At 42.4% G+C, this 21,069-nt stretch overlaps 1 protein-coding gene across 6 annotated transcripts in view; it reads left to right on the forward strand.

The window, feature by feature from the left end:
* The window catches only part of KIAA0232 (KIAA0232 ortholog), a 78,851-nt gene that overhangs the window by 9,942 nt on the left and 47,840 nt on the right, over nt 1-21,069 (forward strand). For 5 of the 6 annotated variants that reach the window (XM_019628437.1, XM_019628434.1, XM_019628438.1 and 2 more), the window contains one exon: nt 20,382-20,885. In XM_019628437.1, the coding sequence (XP_019483982.1) occupies nt 20,655-20,885 (231 nt within the window). In that variant the 5' untranslated portion in view covers nt 20,382-20,654. Of the gene's footprint in view, nt 1-3,213; nt 3,346-20,381; nt 20,886-21,069 lie in introns of all 6 variants that reach the window. The other variant, XM_019628435.1, reaches the window with a different exon arrangement.

The following is a 21,069-nucleotide window of genomic DNA, read 5'->3' on the forward strand; positions in this document are numbered from 1 at the left end:
GGCAGCCCAGCTCCAGGTTGAGCTGTTGTTCACCATCTTAGCTGTAGAGGGCGCAGCGTCACTGGCCCTCATGTGGGATCTGAACCGGGACCCTACTGCTCAGAGCTGGCGTCCCAAGCCAGCTGTTAACCAGCATGCCACTCAGCCGGCCCTGTACTGGTTTTTAAAGCAAGTGTCGTCAGGACAGGAATGCAGCCTATTGAAGGGGACCTGTGCTGCACCCCCTGCAGACTCGCCCACGGCAGCAGGAAGAAAGCACTCGGCTTAGGAGATTGGGTGCACTTGATGACCCCCGGCAGGTGACCAGCGACCCCCAAATCTTTGGTCTCAGGGCTTTCTGTCAACTTGCAACCTTCACTTGATGACGCTGCCATAAGAAGACCTTACCTTCCTTTTTCTAACTCTGAGCTCGTAGGGTACCTTTTGCTGTTCAGTTAGGCCCCTTGATGATCAGCTACCATGAGGGGAGGGTTTTGTTACTGTACATTATCTAAAGGTAGAGTCAGGTTTTCTGGTTTGCATATTGGTCATTTGTTACATTGGCCAACATGAGTTGGCACCGCCAGCCCACCTCCTGTCCTGATGGTCTCCCAGAGATCAGAGCTGAGGAGTAGGTCTGAGCCTTCACTGCTCTGAGGACCTTCCAGGTGCTACTCATGGGCGTCTTTTTACCATGTCGGCGTCTTTTTACCATGTCGGCAGCTGCATCGGTAGAGAGTAAGTTTCCCCTTAGACATTATACTTTCCCCTGCGTTTCGTTCTCTCATTTTGGAAAAACAGACTTGCACATTCAAGAACAGTGTATACAACAGCTTTTCCCACCCCATGTGATAGACACTGCCATGGAACCTGGAATGTGCTGGGGCCTTGCCAGGGCCACCGAAGAGTACCTTGAAAGGGGTCACGTGGCACCTGCAGCCTGCCGTTGGCTAACGCGGGCTCAGGGCTGGGCTCGCTTGCTCTCTGGCTTGGGGTTCAGGTCTGTCAGCTTCTCAAAATGCCTGCAGGTCTGTGGGGACAGTGAACGGTAATGGCCAAACCAGAAACTTAGATGAAGAAGAACATGCTAAATCAAGGCGAAAAGGCTCTGTTTTGACCCTTGGAAATTGTATGATGCAGGCTGGAAGTTAGATGGCAGGATGGAAAGAGCTAGACCCACAGTGGCCCTGGTCTCGCCGTGGGACCTGAAGACGTGTTTTAAGTTTGTTATTTCATAAAATGAGGAGGTTTGGTTGAGCTCAGTGTTTTTCATGCTGTGAAAGCAGTGTCCAGCACAGAGTGGGGGCTCAAATATTGATTGAATGAATGAGGGAATAAAAGAGTTCTAGAGAGCCTCGCTACTTAAGGCGTGAGGCAGAGGGTGGGAGGCGGGTGTCTGGGCAGTTCTCCCCCGCCGCACCTGTGCCCCTTGAAGCTGTTTCAGGTATAATATTGGTTCCTTTACTCTGAGGAATGTTTGAACGGCCCTAGATTAGATCTCTGAACGAAACGATGGCGTGCTTCTGCCATCGACCCATTTCTTTCTCCTCACTTTCACACCCCTGTATACTTTTTACTAAATTAAAGTTGCAGGAGAATAAATGCAGTTTCAGTCAGACGTAGGGTAGGAAGTGCTGCAAAGGGGCTGTATGAGTGTCCCAGGGCTGCTGTCACACACTGGGTGGCTTAGAACAGTTTCCCCTACCCAGTTCTGGAGGCCAGGCGTCTGAAATCCAGGGGTGGGCAGGGTGCGTTCCTCCCGGAGGTTCTGAGCCTGCTCTGTGCCTCTCTCCAGCTTCTGGGGGTTATCGGCAGCCTTGGCATTCTTTGGTTCATAGGCACAGCGCCCCAGTCTCTGCCTGTCGTCCTGGGGCTTTCTCTGTGTCTGTCCAGACTTCTCCCTTGTAAGGACATCAGTCATTGGATTAGGGTCTGAACAGAGGTGGATTGAAAGTGAATGGTGGCTGTGAGAGGATGAACAGGAGGGACTGATTGAAAGTGACAGGAGTGCCTAGATTGTGGTGAACATACCCATGTTCCGAGACAGAACAGAGTTTTGTGGAGTGGGAACGTGGGCTCTGGCTTATCTGGGTGAGCACTTGTGCATGTGGTGAAGTCACAGTCTATTAGCTTGAAAATGACTAGACAGCATGCCACCATTGCCCTCCTCGTGAAGCTGCTTGGGGTCCCCCACTGTGCCTTGCACATAGTAAACACACACCAAGGGGTGGTGGCTTCTGATCCGTAAATCCAGGCAAGGGGAATGTGAGTCTGACGGGGCAGCCAGTTCCTCTCTGGGTTCTGTGGGAACAGCTGCAGACAGCATGCGGAGTGCTGATTCGGAAGCACCCCTGGGGTCCACGCAGAAGGGGGGAGGGAGAAGATGGGCTCTCAGCCACAACCTTGGCCAGCCCCGTGGTGCGCTGTGAAGCTGGACCAGCCCCAGGATCAGACCTGGTTTCTCTCGTCAGGCAGCCTTTGGATGTGGAGCACTCCTGGGGAGGGGAGGATGTTGAGTGGGGAGCTCTGCAGGCGAGGCCATCCCTCAGGGCTGACAGCACTCCTAGCAGCCGCCAGTGCGCCCTCAGCCGGGGGTCTGGGTGTTGTCTGTCACAGTGGGACAGTGTTTTTCTTAGACCAATTTTTTTTTTTAAGCTGAGCCATCCTGCCACCTGTTGGCAGCTCAGCAGCAACTTAGCTCGGGCCGGGAATCAAACTGCTGTTGCTCAGAGCTCGCACTCTTGAGCGAGCTCTTAACCACCTGAGCCACTCGGCCGGCCCTTCTTAGACCAATTTTTGATTGGTTTAGTTTCATTCATTGGTTGGCCTTCTGGAAAAATATAGGGTAAGTCTGTTCTCCTTCCTCTGTGACTCCCCTCAGCTCCCCCCTCCCCTACTATTTATGTGTGTGTGTGTGTGTGTGTGTACAGACTTACAGTGTACGTTAAGCTTTCCTTTCCCAGATTAAACATACTAGTTTCCTTAAACTTAGTTATTTCACATGCTTCTGTGCTAACTTGGTATTTTCTTGGTGTAGAGTTGAGACTTCCTTGGTTTTCTTTAGCAATCTAGCTGTGTATTTTCAAATATTTAACAGTGGCATTGAGATCCCTGGGGCATAGTTCATTCTCAAAATTTTGGAACTTATTTCATTTGAATTTAAAATTCTCAGTTCATTTAACCTGGCCTCTCTTTTTCTCCTGTTGAATTTGTCCTGCTTTAATGATTTGAAAGACGAAAGGAATCCGTGGTCAAGTTGGGCCACCTTAGAGCAGAAAGTAATTCTCAGAAAGACAAGCTGGGTGCAGGCCGTTGCTGCGAATGCGTCTTTCGTCATCTCCCTGGAGGCCTGGACAGCCCTGCCGGGTAGGTGTGAGTTGTTGTCAGATGGTCTGTGGTAGCCAGGAACTTGACTTGGGAGTTTGTTCAGCCTGCCTTCAAATCCCAACTTCCTGTTTCTTGCTGTTTGGGGAAATTAATTTTCTATTCTAAGCTTCAGTTTCATCATCTAAAAAAGGAATAATAACGGTATCTACCTCATAGAGTTGTTAGAATGAATGAAAAGACATGTAGAACACGTAGGTAGTAAGGATTCGATGCGCAGACACTGCTGCTGCTGTTGCTGGAAGGAAACCACAGGTATGCATGCTCTGGGGAAGGAAGCCATTCACTAATTCTAGATAGCGACGGCTGAGCGAGATCTATGATCTTAAACTTCATGTGGAAGGAGATATTCTTAACCAATGAAGACTGTCCACAGAAAACCTACAGAGAGCATCAGTGTTCACGAGGAAGTGTGGAAACATTTCCTGTGCTATCTGGTGTGAGACAAAGGACGCTCCTCTGATACCACTTGTCTTCCTGTCCCTCCGGGGCCAGCCCGCACAACCCGGCAGGACTGTGGGATGCTACAAACAAACTCTCATCAGCACAGATAATGATAGTGCAGAAAACCTAAGATGGTCTGTAACCTCCTACCTAGGAAGACATCTCCAGCCAAGGCCTGTGTGTCAAAAATTAAAACTGATTTGAAAGATCTAAAAAGAGACCCAAATAAATGAGGAAAGGGCTCTTGTTCATAAATAGGAAAACGCAATATTGTGAATCAGTCAGTTTTCCTCAAATTGATCTGTATATTGAACACATTTCAACCAAAATCCTAGCAGGCTTTCTCATAGAATGTGATGGCTCATTCTTAAAGTTATAAGGAAGAGCAAAGGGCCAAGAGCCGGGAAGACACTCCCGATTCGGGACCTCACGTAAAGGCCTGGTGATAAGACAGGTGGTGCTGGCGGGTGGGTCACTCCATAGTTATAGTTACTGGCTAGGTCACACCTGGAAGATGCGTTTAGATAAGATTACTCTAATTTATTAAATATTTCAAGGGATGGATAATTTCTTTTCACATTCACTTGAGTAGAATGCTTATTACTAACCCCCGAATCAAATATTTCACTGATAGAAAACTTGACCAGAATCAATAAGAAAGGAATAATCAGAATTATATTTAACAGGAGTCATTTGAAAGTTGATTTTTTTATGTGTAGTGTTTGGGTAGTTAACTATTTTTCTTTCATCTTTGTATATTTTCCTGAGCCATGCAGTGTATATTTCTGCGACCTTTTTTCTTCCTTTACATTTGCCTTTGTAATGTAATAATATTCACCTGAACATATCAGTGGAATTTTTACCTGTATAGGGCTCTACAGGTAGTCATCTCAGCCTTTTTTTGAGGGGAAGGGTCTTAATTAGCGTAAAAATTTCAATCCAAAATGTATCACCTCTGCTGAGGACCATACTTTACTGAGTATCTTAAATATATTTTTGAGAATTTCGCATTATTAGTCTGTCTTTAAAGTATTTATACTTTAGGTTTGGAGGAATATGTCTATTTCACTGATGCAGGGAGAACGCCATAGATAAATACCCATATTTCCCCATGTGTAAGACGCATCCTTTTTTGAAAAATTTGGGGTCTAAAAACTGGGTGCGTCTTATACAGTGGTTGTATGAGCACAAAAACAAGCGTGAAAAAAATGGGAAATGCAAGTAAAAAACTACAACCACTGTATAAGATGCACCCAGTTTTTAGACCTCAAATTTTTCAGAAAAGGGTGCATCTTATACATGGGGAAATATGGTAGTCATAGTCATGCTTTGGCTATAAGTGCAGTAGGACTTCTCAGCATGTTCCCTGATTCGGGGATGCCTGAAATACACTTGAACTAGGCAGCATTTCTAAATTTTTAGCAGCTGTGCCTGGCACCCAGCAAATGTTTGTTACTTCCCACCGGGCTTGCCCCTCCAGCCCCTGGAGTGTGCCCTCTGAGCACCACACTCTGCCTGCTTCCATTGTAGAGCCACTGGCCAGTTGGTTCGCTCCTCGTGGTGGCCCTGCCATGAACACCCTGTTGTCAAATGTCTGTCTTTTGATCCACTGCAAAATGGCGTGGTGGTTTGTGAAATGGAAACAAACCCAGGATCATGTCAATGGCCGTAGGCGTCCCCTTGGTGCTCAAGTGCCTGCTTCGCTGCTGAGCCTGTGGTGTGCACCACAGGTGGGTGGCATGACCCTGCCCTTGAGTGGTGCCCAGAATGCGCTGAGCATGCTGACTTCAGCCACAGCCCCTAAGTGGGGGGTAGTCGCAGGTAAGGAATGAAGATGGAGGCGTGCCTGGGGAAAAGGGAGAATCTGGAAGTTTCTGACAGCAGATCAAAAGGAGGACTGATTCATTTACTGTATAGAATAGTACAATTTATGCAGATTATTGAAAGGAAAGCAAAGAAGGATATACTTAATGATCTTATTCCCGAATTGTATCTTCAGTCTAACTTTTTAGTTCTGGGAAATTCAGGATATAAGGACCCTAGATGACCTATGTCTTTATAACTTGGGCCTTAGGGAAAATGTGCATTCTTCCTGGCCACGGGTCATATTTCCCAAAGTATGCTCTGAAAATCACAAAAAAGGCCCATAATGAAAAAAGTATGGAAAACGCTATCTGCTGTGCTATTTCCTTCCTGGCGGTTCCAGGTACACATTGCTATAATAGTAAACGTTTCAAGATGTCCGAAAATAAACAAACCTGCTTTTGTTTCATTTCTGGTATTTCCCTAATTTTTGCAAAAGGAAGAAGTTCTATAGCAAAAACAATAAAATTTTATATCACCCAGAATACACTTTGGGGAAACTGTAGCAGGTTATCTTTTAAATGATGACGCTGTTCATTTAAGTAGCTTCCTAGGGGCTATAGCAATAGTAATCTTAAGAGTCACATCTAAATACATGATTTAATCTGTGAAGCGTATAATTAATGGATGGAAAATGCAAACAAGTACTTTGAACCTATTCTGAGTTCTAAAATGTATATCTTTTTGCAAAATCAAAGAGAATCTTATTCTGATACTTCAAAATTTCTAACTAGTAGGCTATGCATCAGATAATCCATTAAAATGTTTTCTAGTATAATAGCTGTCTTTTTGGCAGATATGAAACCATTACTGACATATTGCTATTACTTCATTTTATTTTGGACAACTGTAATGTGTAGTAGTTAGCTGTGGCTTTTTGTAGTAACTTAAACAAAACTTGACCCACAGTCTTACCAGTGAATTGCAGAATTTCAGGCCATTTTGCCCCCTCATTGAAATTCAGAAGCTAGATTACGTTCTAGTTTTGATATTAGTAGTTGAAGCTATAGAATTTTTATGTACAGAGATTTTGTCAAGCAAAAGTATCACTTCGAAAAAGTATTTTAGTACACAATGATCTAGTATTTTGTTTGATAAAATGCTTCATGCTGGACAAAGTGAGTTTTATCACGTGAGAGCTTTTTGCCGTTTCAAAAAGTCTAAAAATGTTTTAATTTTTTCTTTCTAAATAAACTTGCTCAGAATTTAAATTTGCATTTCTTAGAGTGAAGAGCAGTTTCGATTTCCCCCAATTGAAGTTTTTAAACTTCTAAAATTTAATTGTTCCATCACTTTTTCAACAAATTTTCTAAAAGCTTTTTGAATTTTATAATAACCTTTTGTTTTTGATTTTTTGGATTTTGCTTGGTAGCTGTTTTTTTATCTTTTGCAAGAGGACTATTTGTTTCTTTCAGATCTAAGTATACAGAGGGTATAAGTATACAGAGGGTGGCAAAAAATGTATACACATTTTAAGAAAGGAAAAAACTATTAATTGTAATATTCAATATATACTGATAACAAAAGATGAATACAAGTCTCATGTGACTTCTGCAATTACAAGAGGAGCTCATAGTGGTTCCCATCAGCGTCCAGACACTTCTGATGACTGCGAACTGCTGCTTGAGCAGAGATAACATCTCTTAAAATGTGTATACCTTTTTTTTGGCACTCCTGGTATACATATTCCCCCTCCCCTTTGACCAGATGGCTTTATGCATGTGTGTTCACCCTATAAACTGTTGACAAAGAACATCCAGCCTAAGAAAAAAAGTCTTTTAAGAGCTTATTTGAGCCAAACGGACAGTTGCCAGGAAGCAGAATCTCAACAGATTAAGAAAATGCTCTGGAGAACGGCAGTTTTGCAGCTTATTTTATACATCAGAATCAAAGGAGGAGACGTGAGGGGGGCTTACGTGGAATCCACGGTGGTCAGGGGTGGGAGAAAGCAAAGCGGGGAAATCTCTGGGATTGGATACAAGGAAAGCGGAGAGACACATGCTGCTTCCACACTGGGGGGTCCAGGACAGTAAACTTGTACAGAACTAGAGATGGTATGTGGGCAACAGGATAGCAGTGTGGGCTGTGCTCTGGTATCTTCAAGGAGTCTGGAAAAGGAGATGACTCGGACATTTCAAAGGTATGTTTCCTTAGATGCACAAGACAATAGACAATTTCAAAGGGAAAGACTGATCTTTGTCGAGGAAGCTACTGGCCCAGGACGTGACTACCACCATGACCTGCGTTTAGTCAGGAATTTTTATGTTCAGACCATCCTGTGTGGTTCCTTTGGTCTCTGGGTTTGTAGGGTCCACCATGCGGGCCTCCCCTGAGCTTGTCACGTTGAGTATGTGGCCCCTTTTCGGCCACAACTGCCTGACTCAAAGTTTGCTCCTTCTAGGGGAAAAGAGGCATTTTTGTAAATCTCTAGAAGGGCTTTTTTGAAGGCATAAAAAACTGCCATTTTTGTAGCCCTGCTAAAGAATTCTGACATCTAATAGATCTAAATGAACTAAGCACCTCATTGATTATTGTAATGTGATAACCTGCAAATAAATTTTAATCTGTGAAAAGCAAAAATGTTAGCAGATGAGTATGAATCATCAAATACCTGCCAGTCAAGTAAAAGTTAGATATAAAACAATGTTACTTTTACACAAGCAGGTCATCTCCGTAATAGTCAGCCCACTTAAAACCGCGAGAACTTCGAGGCTGGTCCAAACTGTTCTGTACAAAGGTGACAGCAGCTGGGTCAGGAGAGGAGGATCCCTACAGGTTGGACAGGGGCTCGTCCCTTGTATTGAGTCTCATTGCACACTGACTAGAGCTCACTTGTTTTGCTTTTTATTTATTTATTTATTTATTTATTTATTTATATTTTTTATTGGGGACTTGGGGGGATGGGAACAGTGCTGGGGAATTGGGGGAAGGGGAACAGACAAGTTGCTGTTGCTTTTGTTCTTCAGTCTAGTTGTGGAGGATGTTGCTTCACTGGCCCAAGTTGGCACCATCATTGCGCTCTTCCCGGGTGAGGCAGATCAGTCGCTGGCTTTCTGGACGGCCGCTCACTGCGGCTGCTGGCCGCTCACGCTGGCTGCTGGCTACACACGGTAGCCCATGGCAACCCACTGCCACAGGGGCTGCAGCCTACGCCGTCGCCGGCGACTCACAGCAGCCCAGCTCCAGGTTGAGCTGTTGTTCAGCATCTTAGCTGTGGAGGGCAGTGTCACTGGCCCTCATATGTGGGATCCGAACCGGGGCCCTCTGGCGTCCCAAGCCAGTTCTTAACCATCGCGCCACTCGGCCGGCCCTCACTTGTTTTGCTTTAATGAAAGTCTGTAACAGAGCGAAATGCTCTGCCCCTCGGGCTCCATCTTGTTCCCACGGCCTTCAGGCTAACAGCTTCCGCTTAGCCTTACATACAGACATGCCCAGCATTAGGTGAGTTCTGCATTCTGCTGGAGTTTTACCAAAACAGACCCTCACCAGGAGGTGCCTCTCCCGAGGAGGTGGCGCAAGTCTGTATTGTCTATTAGAGATTTGCAGGAACCTCGTGACTGGACTCACATCAACTCGGGTCAACAGATGAAGCACAATCTTCCGTGGACCCCTGCTGGAGCCCAGTCTTTGCCTGTCAATCACCTTTTGCTCCTCCCATTTTCCCTTCCCTTGCCATAAAAGAAGCCTGGACTCTGTACTTTCTTAAGATGGATTTGAGAATTAGGTCTCCCATCTTCTTGGTTGGCGTCTTTCCTTACTCCAAATGCTGATGTTTTGAGTTTTGGCCTTTTGGAGCATTGGGCACTGGACTTTGCACCGATAACTTGTTTAGTACTTCTGATTCTATGTAGAATCTAGACTTTATCATTTTCTAGTTGGTTCTTATTTTTTTTCTCTTCCAAACAGAGAGATTAACCAGGTCTGTTCCTGCCTGTAATTTATTGACATCTTTTTTCTTCCTTATGTTTTAAACATAGAGATTAACCAGGTTTGTTATATGCCTGTAATTTTTAAAGATATTTGCTAGTTTCTATTATTATCAAGTAGTAGTCTTATCTATAAGAACAATTGTAGAGCTGCATTCATGAAAATAATTCATTTCACTTGAGAATATATGCCAGTCATTTGATTTCTGATAGCCTAGCTAGTAAAAATGGAATTTCTTAATCTTTATGCAGTTCTTTCTATTTGCATAGGAAGCACTCATGTCCCATACTAGTTTTACTGATGACATTATCTTAAAGAGAAGCTTTACGTATTCCCTAGGACTTGATACACTTCTATAATACATGGGATGAGGCTGTAGGTATGATTGTCTTTCCGGATAGCTGGGCTAAACAGGTGCCTGCCACCACCTTTTAGCACTTGGTCCGGTGATAGAGTTTCAGTTTAGGTTGTAGGTTCTCTCTGACTACCTTCTAAAGAGAATAAGCAGTAAACACCTTGTGTTCCAAGTTAATGCACTGAAATCAGAAAAGAACAGGCAAGGATTACGTATAACTGCTTTGTTATGTGTGTGTGTCTCTGGCTTGCCAGGCAAATATTATTTAGGATCTTGGTGAAAAGTAGTAGAATCTTAGTATTTCAAACATCTACTTTCCTTATTCTCTTTTCTATGTTCTTCTATGTATATTTTATATATTTCACCCTTCCCCTTCAAATGCTTTTCTTATGTGAAAATCCTGTAGACACCAAATTAAAGAATTATAAACAGACAGTTGCAGGTAATGCAGACCCTTGATTACTGAGCACTTTAACAAACTTATTGTGAAATATGTAGTGAGGAAGGACTAGTTAAAAATACGTAGGTAACGGCATAAATCACAGGAATACCAGACTAGATCAAAGGGAAGGCAGTGGGTTTCAGTGGGAAGAAGTACAAGTTGGCTACCTGAGGGTGAAGACCAAGGCCCGCTAATACAGAAGGACAACCCTGCGGGGCGTCCCCTGTGTGTCGCCACCGCCACGCCCTGTGCTGCTACAGAGTGTAGCTGGTGAGAGAATCAAGTTAGAGTTCCTGGGTTAGAGCCAGTCCCTGCCTTTGGGCTCAGAGCTGGGCCGGAGCTGATTCCCCCAGGTGCTAGCGTTGTGCATGTGGTTTTAGTTCACAAACCTTTCCTCTTCACGATAAATGGGATGTCGGAAAAGTCATGGTGCATTTTTGCAACGAAAAACAGAAAAACAAGTCATGACTTTTCAGACAACCCAATAGATTTCGGAAGTATTTAGTTTGACACAGTTTTGATCACCTGCCAAGGCCTAAGCGTTCTGCTAAATAGTACATGGAATATGTCACAGTTTGGCCCTGAAGCGCTTTCAGCCCCATTTGTGAAGGAACCCAAACGCAGAAAGCAGTTGGCAAATATTATGAATGGATGTCATTGAAAGGCAGAGGGTGATGAGGACAAAGCAGTGTGGCCTCAAGTCATTAGGGAAGGCTTCTTAGAGGCGTCCGGGCAGAAATGGACTCTGTTTCAGCAGTGCTCATGCCTTCCGAAGCCTTTCTGATCATTTCACTGTAGCCTCTTTTGCCCAGATTTTTTTTTCTTTTGCAGTGTTTTAATTCATCTGTGCCTCGAATTGTCCATCTGTTTGCCAGGGTGCTGGATTCAACAGTATTACTTTAGAGTTGCTGCCTCTCGGGGAAGTAGTGTATGGTTAGCGCTTCTCCTCCTGGGTTATGAGGAGTGCGTCTCCCCCCTGTTGAAGTGAAGTGTGGCCACAACACTTGCTTTGACTGAGGAGATGTGAGTGACCCACTTCCGGGAGGAAGCTTTTTAAGCGCCAGCACACACTTTGGCGCAGATCTTTTCTCTGGCTCCCGGACTAGCAGGGTTCAAGGTTGGCAGCCATACTGTCATCTCGTGTCCCAGACTGATTGCACTGAGTGGTGACACTGAGCGTCCCTGCCCAACTCAGGATGGACATGTAGCCTGAGCAAGATAGACTTTGGTTCTGAGTATCTGCGATTTGGGGGTGGTTTGTTTCTGCAGCATAATCTTCCCGAGTTTGACTAAATAACCATTCTTCCCAAATTCTGTCCCTTGGCCTCTCTTCCTAGTTATTCTCAACTTCCTTTTTGCTTTGTCAGTAAGCTGCACCTGTTCTTGCTATTCTGTACAGTCTGACTTTGTTGTTGAGCCTTCCGTGATTACATTCTGTAAGGAAATTTGAGACTATGAAACATAAAGGTAGATGTTGCCCAGTTCCCCCAAGCAGTTCCTCCGGGGCACCTTGTGTTATCTGAGAATCGCTGTGGTCAGCATCCCACCTTCTGGGTATAAAGAAGAGCATCCCAGACGGCCTACAGGCCCGTGAGGGGGGCCTGGGAACTCCTGAGAAGAGCTCATGATTCTTTGTGTAGCCCAGCATAGTCATTTGCTGGAGTGAAAACCAGCGTTATCCAGTAGAACTTGTGCGATGACAGAAATGTCCTGTATTTTTACAGTAACCACTGGCTACATGTGGCTACTGAGCGCTTGAAATGTGGCCAGTGTAACTGAGGAGCTGATTTAAGTAGCCCCCGTGCCTGACGTGGCAGCCATATTAGACAGTGTAGGAAGGTCCACACCAAGATACTAACAGTGAGTTATATTAGGGTGGGGGAATTACGTGTGGGTGTCTTCTTTCCATATTTAAAAATACTTCAAACAACTTTTATAATAAAAGTATATATGATAAACTTAAGCAGGAAAAAAGAAGTGCTCCGAGACTAAAAGAACGTTTCACCGAGTATATGGGGTTAAACAGAGGCGCCCAGATTTTTCTCCATAAAATCCATGTGTTCTATTTTCCTGAGAGAAGCCTGATTTGTAACTGTTTACTCTCTGTAACACAAGTAAACTGAGAAAACGTTCCACAAATAACATGTGTGTACCATGTCAGGAAGAGGTCATGTTTTTTGAAATAACTTTTAGATGTTTTCAGCAACCCTAAAAATATATACAGTAGTTACACAGACAGGGAACACCTTGAGCTTGAACTTGGTCACGTGTCTGCTGTACTTGAGCACTAAAGAAACTGAGCTGTAGAGTGTGTGTCTCTCCCAGCTCACGGGAGACACTGCTCGTGCACCCTGAACAGCTTGAGGACCACTAATAGGAGCTGTAATTTGAGTTATTTTCAGTCATGTATGTGTTGTTACCAAGAGTATAAAAAGATGGCGCTATGTTTCTTAGAACATTGTTACATAAGGGAAGAAATTGTGGAAGGTCAGTGAACTTCTTCAAAACGACCCTTTCCCCCCTAAAAAAATCCCCCTTTATTATTAAATTACTCATTTGAAATTTGTGTCATTGCCATGTCTTGTCTATTTGTTGAAAACGTGTTTATTAATGGAATAACTTAAGTTTCTAGATGAGTTTTCTTTTGTCCTTAATTGACAAATCATTTGGGACTAATTATATCACTATGAAAACATGTAGACTACGAGATAGTTAAAGAATTAAGTGCTTTTATGTTTAAAATTCAGCTTGCTATTCCAGTCCCAGGTCTGATCATAAACATCACAGAGCCCTGAATCCTGGAGACCAGGGTCGCGGGTATGTCCCATCCGGGCAGTGTCCAGGGAGTAGTGAGCAGGGCCTGACGGATATTGTGCCCCTGCTTCACCATTTTTACTCCTGGGCTCAGATTGCTGTTCGACTCCGAGGCTGTAATTGGCCCTCAAGCCTGCCTAGAGTTGCCCCAGTCTTCAGGAGATGGCTTCATTCACCACCAGGCTGTCTCGAATCCCAGGAACTGGGAATTGTACTCGAGGCAGCACAGAGGGCCTGGTGTGCTGAACTGCTTTGTCTGCTGTTGGGGGTCGTGTGGCCTGAGCGCGGATTGCTCTGCCCACAGGACAGACAGGAAAGGGAAGCTCAGGGAGTCCGTTGGGTTTCTGTGCTCGTTCTCTGCTCTTTGAGTTCTTTGCGGTGTCACGTTTGATTTGTAGTAGAGAACTAAAATATTAAGAGGAAAGCCTTTGTTTTGTTTTGTTTTTTTACATTGTATTTTTAAATTAGAGTTGACATTCAATATTATTTTATATTAGTTTCAGCTGTACAGCATAGTGGTTAGACATTTATTTAATTTACGAAGCGATCCCCCAATAGTCTAGTCCCCCCCTGGCACCATACATGGTTATTACCGTGTCATTGACTATATCCCCATGCTGCACTTCACATCCGTGACTTCCTTAACTGCCAATCTGTATTTCGTAGTCCCTTCACCTTTTTCACCCCACCCCCACCCCCTCCCATCTGGCAGCCATCAGTTTAAGGGGAAAGCCTTTGATTGTCCAGAGCTGGAGTATTATAAATGAAGGCAAGTTCAGAGGGCAAGTAAAGAAATTGAGTACTTTTTTCTAAAACCCAATATATTTTACATAATTACTATTCACATATTCATATTAGTGAGAGAACCTGAAAGACTAAGCAAAATATAAACAACTTGGAGGGTAGTTTGTAATAACATCTTCCATTGGCATGACACGTGAACTGCAGAGGCTGCGAGATACATAGATGCACTTTGTTCTGGTTCTGCAACAACTGGGAGCTGGCAAGAGGCGGGGGTGTGTGGGGGGGGAGCAAGTGTCTGTTACTCCGAGAAAACAAAGACCTCACCACGTTCTGGGCACAAAACCCAGCTATTAAGTAGCAGAGGTGGGACTGACTACAAAGCCTAGAGGTTAGGACTGCAGGACTAGTGCACTTTCCACTTCTCCGTCCCATCTTCATGAATTAAAGAAGACTCCAGTGACATCAACTTCCATGGGCATTTAATTAGATGTATAGCATCCTTAATAGAAACCATTTAACATTTAAAGTAAAAAATTCAAAGAAATTCTAAAATAAGTGTACTTATTGTGGGACTTATAAATTATCATTTATGCAGCCCAGTCCTTAGGATGGTTTGGGTTAATTTGGCATGGGAAAGAGATACTCAAGATGACTTAAAAGGTCCTGTGTTCTCAGAGTAAACCTCTGGAGAAGGGAATCTGGAAAAAACAAAACAAAACAAAGCAAAAACCTTCTAGTGGATACAGTGGTGCTTTTACTTTAAAACTCTTTTAGAGAATTTAACTGAACTACAATGAAATTTAACTTTATACTGATGACATTTCACACTCAGAATGAGTATAAAGAGGAATAGACAGTTTGAAATTTGGGTGTTTACCAGCTATGTTCTTGAACTTGTCAGGTAGATGTTAAATGGGTTTTGCCTGAGCTTGTCAGATCCCTCCATTATTTATTAAAGCTGAATTAAGTTTTAATTAAACAGATAATCATGAGCCAATATACCTAGGAATCTCCTCCTTTCAGTTGAGAGCTAGAAAGAGAGTCTCTAATTTGGTCAAATGTTTCCCCCTCCACCAAAGACTTGCTGCTTAGGAAGAGGAAGCTTAGTTCTGACCGAATTTTCTATACCTGAGTCATCTGCTAATGGTTTGAGGGTCACAGTAAGGAGAATGGACATTCTTTCTTCCAAGTCATGGTGGTACAGGAAGAAGCTATCTTGTGGAGCAGCTGTCTCAGACCCGGTGATCAGTCCCACTTAAAGGCACTGCACAGACGACTACAGAGCAGGCTGCAACTACCAGACTCACCAGCCTTGGCTCTTTTCCTTGGTTCTCTGCAGTCTGGACTACAGAGAGAGTAAAAACAAATTACAAGAGCTAGTGGCTATGGATATGGCCAGTTATTTAAAAACATGTGGAATCAGCTACTGAGCGTTACAGGAAGAGTTTTGTTAGGGATACTAATGCAAGTGAAAGGGTTTAACCAGCTTTTTGATGAGATGGTGGAAGTTCAATGTGCTTTGCTTTATTTTGCATTTGTATGCCAATTTTTTTCTCACCTCCTTGAATCCTTTCACTTGGCCAAAGAAACGGGAAATCTCATGATGACATCAGAGAGAATCCTATGGTTGGGTTGATACCATGTTTTAAAGTAATGATAATAAAAACTAAAGCAGTGTTTCTATATTAGTCTGTATTTACAGTGAACCAAGTGTGTCGTGGTGTGAATTTCAAAGGCATTTTACATTTAAATAATGAAAAAAAAAAGCCTTATACTGAGTTTACAGTGAAACTAGTATATTACAGGTTCCATGGCAAAGGTAATTATGTGGATTTCATTTACAACGTTCTTCTGATATCCCTGCACCTTCTGGGTCTGATGCATATACTTGGGCGCAATTTCCTAAATTTTGTTAAGAATTTTTATATCGGTGTTCATGAGGCATATTGTCTGTAGTTTTCTTGTAATATATCTTTGTCTGGTTTTGGTGTCAGAATAAAGCTAACTTCCTAACATGATTTGGGAAGTAGTCGCTCCTCAATTTTTTGGAAGAGTGTGTATAGAATTGATATTATGTTTTCCTTTAATATTTGGTAGAATTCAACTTTGAAGCCATTTGGGCCTGGAGATTTCTTTGTGGGAAAGTTTTAAGCTATAAATCCAGTTCCTTTTATAGATACAGGGCTATTATGTTTCTTCTTGAGTGAACTTTGGTAATGTGTGTTTTCAAGGAATTTGTCCATTTCATCTAAGTTGTTTAATTTATTGGTGTAGTTTTTATAATACCCCTTATCCTTTTTATACCTATAGAGTCTGTAGTGATTTCACATCTCTCATTCAAATATTGGTAGTTTATGCCTTCGGTCTTTCCTGAATAGTCTGGCCAGAGGTTTGCAAAGTTCGTTGTCTGAAAGAACCAGCTTTAGTTACACTGTTTTTTTGTTTTCTATTTTACTGATTTCTGCTCTAATATTTTATTCCTCTTTTCTGTTTAGTTTAGGTTTCATTTGCTCTTCTTTTTCTAGTTTCTTAAGGTCAAAACTGAGGTCATTGATTTGAGACCTTTTCTAATATATGCTCTAAATTTTCCCCTAAGTTCTGCTTTAGTTGCATCCTAAAAATATTGATATGTTGTGTCTTCATTTTCAGTCAGTTTAAAAATACACTCTAATTTCTCCTCTGAGTTCTTCTTTGCCCAGTTGGTTATGTAGAAATCTGTTCTTTTTTTTAAAGATTTTTATTGGGGAATTGGGGGGTTGGGAACAGTGCTGGAGAATTGGGGGAAGGGGAACAGACAAGTTGCTGTCCTTTTGTTCTTCAGTCTAGTTGTGGAGGACATTGCTTCACTGGCCCAAGTTGGCACCATCATTGCGCTCTTCCTGGGCGAGGCAGATCAGTCACCGGCTTCTGGACGGCCGCTCACCATGGCTGCTGGCCGCTCACGCTGGCTGCTGGCTACACACGGTAGCCCATGGCAACCCACTGCCATAGGGGCTGCCGCCTCCGGCGACTCACAGCAGCCCAGCTCCAGGTTGAGCTGTTGTTCAGCATCTTAGCTGTGGAGGGCAGTGTCACTGGCCCTCATATGTGGGATCCGAACTGGGGCCCTCTGGCGTCCCAAGTCAGCTCTTAACTATCGCGCCACTCGGCCAGCCCTAGAAATCTGTTCTTTAATTCTCAAATATTTGGGGGATTTTCCAGGCATCTTTCTGTTATTAATTTATAATTTAATATCTGAAATCTTCTGTGTCAGATATTAATGTAGACATTCCAATTTTCTTTTCATTAGTGTTGGCTGCTATATCTTTTCCCATCCTTTTACTTTTAACCTATTTTTGTCTTTATATTTAATGTGGATATTTTTATAGCCAGAATATAATAACTGGGTCTTGCTGTTTTAAAACCCAGTCGTTCCTTCTCTGTCTTACAATTGGTTGTTTAGACCATTTAAATTTATTATTGTTAATAGCTATCTTTTTACAGTCTATTTCCAAGTGATATTATACTATTTCATGTAATATTTAAGACCCTTATAATAGTTTTTCATCTCCATTCCTGGCTTTTATGCTATTGTTGTCATACATTTTACTTAAATGTGTGTGTGTGTATATGTATATGTGTATATATATATATATATATATATATATACACATATACATATATATATATATTTTCCAAATCTCACAATACACTGTTGTTTTTGTTTCGTCACTTAGTTATCTTTTAAAGATGTTTAAATAATAAAAATGTAGTTAGCATTTCCCAGTGCTCTTTGTTCCTTTGTGTGGGTCCACATTTTGTTCTGGTATCAGTTTCCTTCTGCCTGGACTTCCTTTAACATATCTTGCAGGTGATGAATTATTTCAGCTTTTGAATATCTGAAAGTCTTTTTCACTTTCATTTTGAAAGGTATTTTTGATGAGTATAGAATTCTAAGTTGAAAGTTTTTTTAGTACTTTACAGTTTTTGCCCATTATCTTCTCACTTGCATTGTTTCCGACAAGAAATGTGAGGCCATCCTTATCTTTGTTCTGCTCTGCCTAATATTCCCCTCCCCTCTGGCGGCGCTAACGTTTTTCTCTTTATCACTGGTTTGAATAGTTTTGTTATAGTGTGCCTACATGTTATTTTCTTCATATTTCTTAGGCTTGTAGTGCAGTGAACTTCTTGGATATGTGTGTTTTAGTTTTCATTAGTTTTGGGAAATTTTGGCCATGATTTCCTCAGATTTTCTTTGTCCCGTTCTCTCTCTCCTCCAGTTAAATGCTTGTTAGATTCCTTAAAATTGTCACACAGCTCACTGAAGCTCTGAATTTTTTAAAGGCCTTTGTGTACTTAGTTTTGTGTAGTTTCTTTTGCGGTTTAAGAGTCAGTAATCTTTTCTTCTGAAATTTCTAGTCTCCAATTAATCCCCACCCTATGTAGTTTTCGTCTCTAGATGTTTGACTTTGACTTTATGTCTTTTATATCTTCTATTGTCTACTTTTCAGATATATGGCATTTAGTCACAATAACTGTTTTAAAGTCCTTTTCTGCGCATTGTAACTTCTGTGTCAATCCTGAGTTGGTTTCAGTTAGTTTATTTTTCTCTTCGTTTCCACTTCCTTTGTTTCTGCTTCTTTGCATGTCTGCTCATTTTTGATTGGATACCAGGCATTGTAAATTTTACTTTCTTGGATGCTGGAGGTTTTTGTGTTCCTATAAATTTTTTGAGCTTTGTTCTGGGACCCTGGTGAAATTAGTTGAAAACAGTTTGGTTCTTTTGGGTCTTGCTTTCAAGATGTGTTAGGCAGGACCAGAGCAGTGTTTAGTCTGAGGCTAGTAACTCCCCATTACTAAGGCATGACCCTTCCGAGGGCTTGCCCCAGTGTCCCCTCTGGTGAGTGGGAAGCAGGCACCACCCCCAGCCATGCTGAGCATCAGGCCCTGTTTCCTGCTGTTCTTTGTGACGATCCTTTCCTGTGCCTCAGGGCATTCCTCACAGGGTGCTCTGATTCTGGCTCTGCTCAGTGCTGGGGGGACCTTTGCAGATTGCGCCTGTGCCTCTGCGCAGCGCTCTCTTCTCTGGTACTCTTCCTGTGAACTCCAGCTGCCTCAGCGGCTGTCACCCACTGCCTTCAGCCACCGCTTCAGATTTCCTCACCGTCATGGGCGAGCTTCATTGAAGGAGTACCGATGCTTCAAGTGGCGTCCCCAGGATTGAACGCATTGGTTAATTGATGATCTGTTTGGCATCCTGAGATCCAAACATACTAGAGAATTTATGGGAAATGTTTTATTTTTGAGAGTCAGCTGGAAAATTTCAGCAGGTGAAAATTACTGAAAACCTTTGCTTTAATTTATCTAGTTTTCCCAAATCAGAAAAGAGAGTATGGTAGAGAAGATTTTAGAAAGTAGCAGAATGTGCCTCAGTGATACATTAATCTAGGAACTTAGTCCTGTGGTGGGTTTAAACAATTTGTTTTTATATTTAATGGACGTAAAATTTGCTTTGTAGTTATAGATGAAATGCAAGAAACTGAGTCTTAAACCTTTGGGAAGAGTGTGTGTCTTTCTGATTTGATGCTTTTACTAACAATAAGTATTAATACTTTTTTTTTAATACTTCTTTAAAAATAATTTTTGGTAGGCTTTTTACTGTCTCCTAAAATTTTTGTGAAAGGTAAGCCAATGAGATTTACTTATCACTACGTTAATTTTCATTTTCTAGTGGTATAAATTAATCAGAACTCTAACACAAAGAATATTACGATTTAATAAGGCCACTGTTATATTAGTTTGACATATTGAAAATATGTTAATTTAGGGGGAAAGCTATAAAATTTAAAGAGTGGTATCTATCACAAGTCATCAAAAAGTCAACCTAGATGTATAAGAATAAAAATTACAATAGGATTAACAGAACAGCCTGGCGCGGCTCTAAGACAAATCCATTTCTCAATTTGTTTTTATGAAGTAAGTGATGAGCAAGTCCAAAGGCTTTAGGCATACAAAGTAATTGATTACTTATGGTAAAGCCTAAATTTAAAGGACTAATTTTTTTACCAATGTTTCAATGAAATTACTATTCAGTTGCTTATTTCTGTCGTACTTAAAAATGACGAGTGATTTGAGCACTACAGATAAACACGATTTTACTAGTCCAATCTCTTGAGATAGCAAAATAAACAGTATAATGGAGCACAAGCACGAAGTTATAAATGTCTGAATTTTCCTTTCTTTTAAATTACATTAAGCTTTAAAAGTTTAAAATATTACTTAGCTTAAAATGTCAAAAATTACAGCAAAAGAAATCAGTATTCTAAGATATCAAAGGTATTTTAATAAAGAAGAACAGTTCATTTGGGATTTTTTTTCCCCCCAAAAGATCAGTAACTTAGTTTATATCTCTCTGTAACGCATGCCTTTTTTTCTCTCTCATTTCTGTAGGTTCTGCCCGAGACTTACATTTGGCCTCAATGTGCAATTAAAGCAGGAAGTCGCACCTCCATGTGTGTTGCTGTCATGATGCTGATTCATTCACTGGCCGTGCCTGAGGAGGGAAATGCTGCTCTAGACGGATGACGGCCAGCACAGCTCCATGCTTCTCCTAGATGCCCAGCTTCTCTCCTTCTCACTGGAGTGAAAAATCCCCTCCAGATACAACACAACATCCGCTCCAGAAAATGCTTCGCCTTCTAAGGATGTCAGCAACCTAAATTCATGCGCCCTGTCTGTCCAGTTGTTGTGGGTGGTTTACCATCTGAAGGCTCCTCCAGCTCTGACCCAGACCCGGGATCTGTTTCTGAAATGTCTCTGCTTCATGCTTTGGGTCCAGTGCAGACCTGGCTGGGACAAGAGCTAGAGAAATGTGGCATCGATGCCATGATTTACACTCGTTACGTCCTCAGTCTGCTGCTGCATGACAGCTGCGACTACGACCTGCAGGAACAGGTATTTACGTCTCTAGATGTTCTGTGGGAATGCATGATCGCGTCTGCACGTTAGCGTTTCTCTTCAGAGAGCGTTTTCTTTTTTCCTTTTTTTAAAGATTTTTATTGGGGAATTGGGGGAGGGGAACAGTGCTGGGGAATTGGGGGAAGGGGAACAGACAAGTTGCTGTCGTTTTGTTCTTCAG

Source organism: Hipposideros armiger, unplaced genomic scaffold, assembly GCF_001890085.2.
Source record: "Hipposideros armiger isolate ML-2016 unplaced genomic scaffold, ASM189008v1 scaffold_790, whole genome shotgun sequence".
NCBI lineage: Eukaryota > Metazoa > Chordata > Mammalia > Chiroptera > Hipposideridae > Hipposideros > Hipposideros armiger.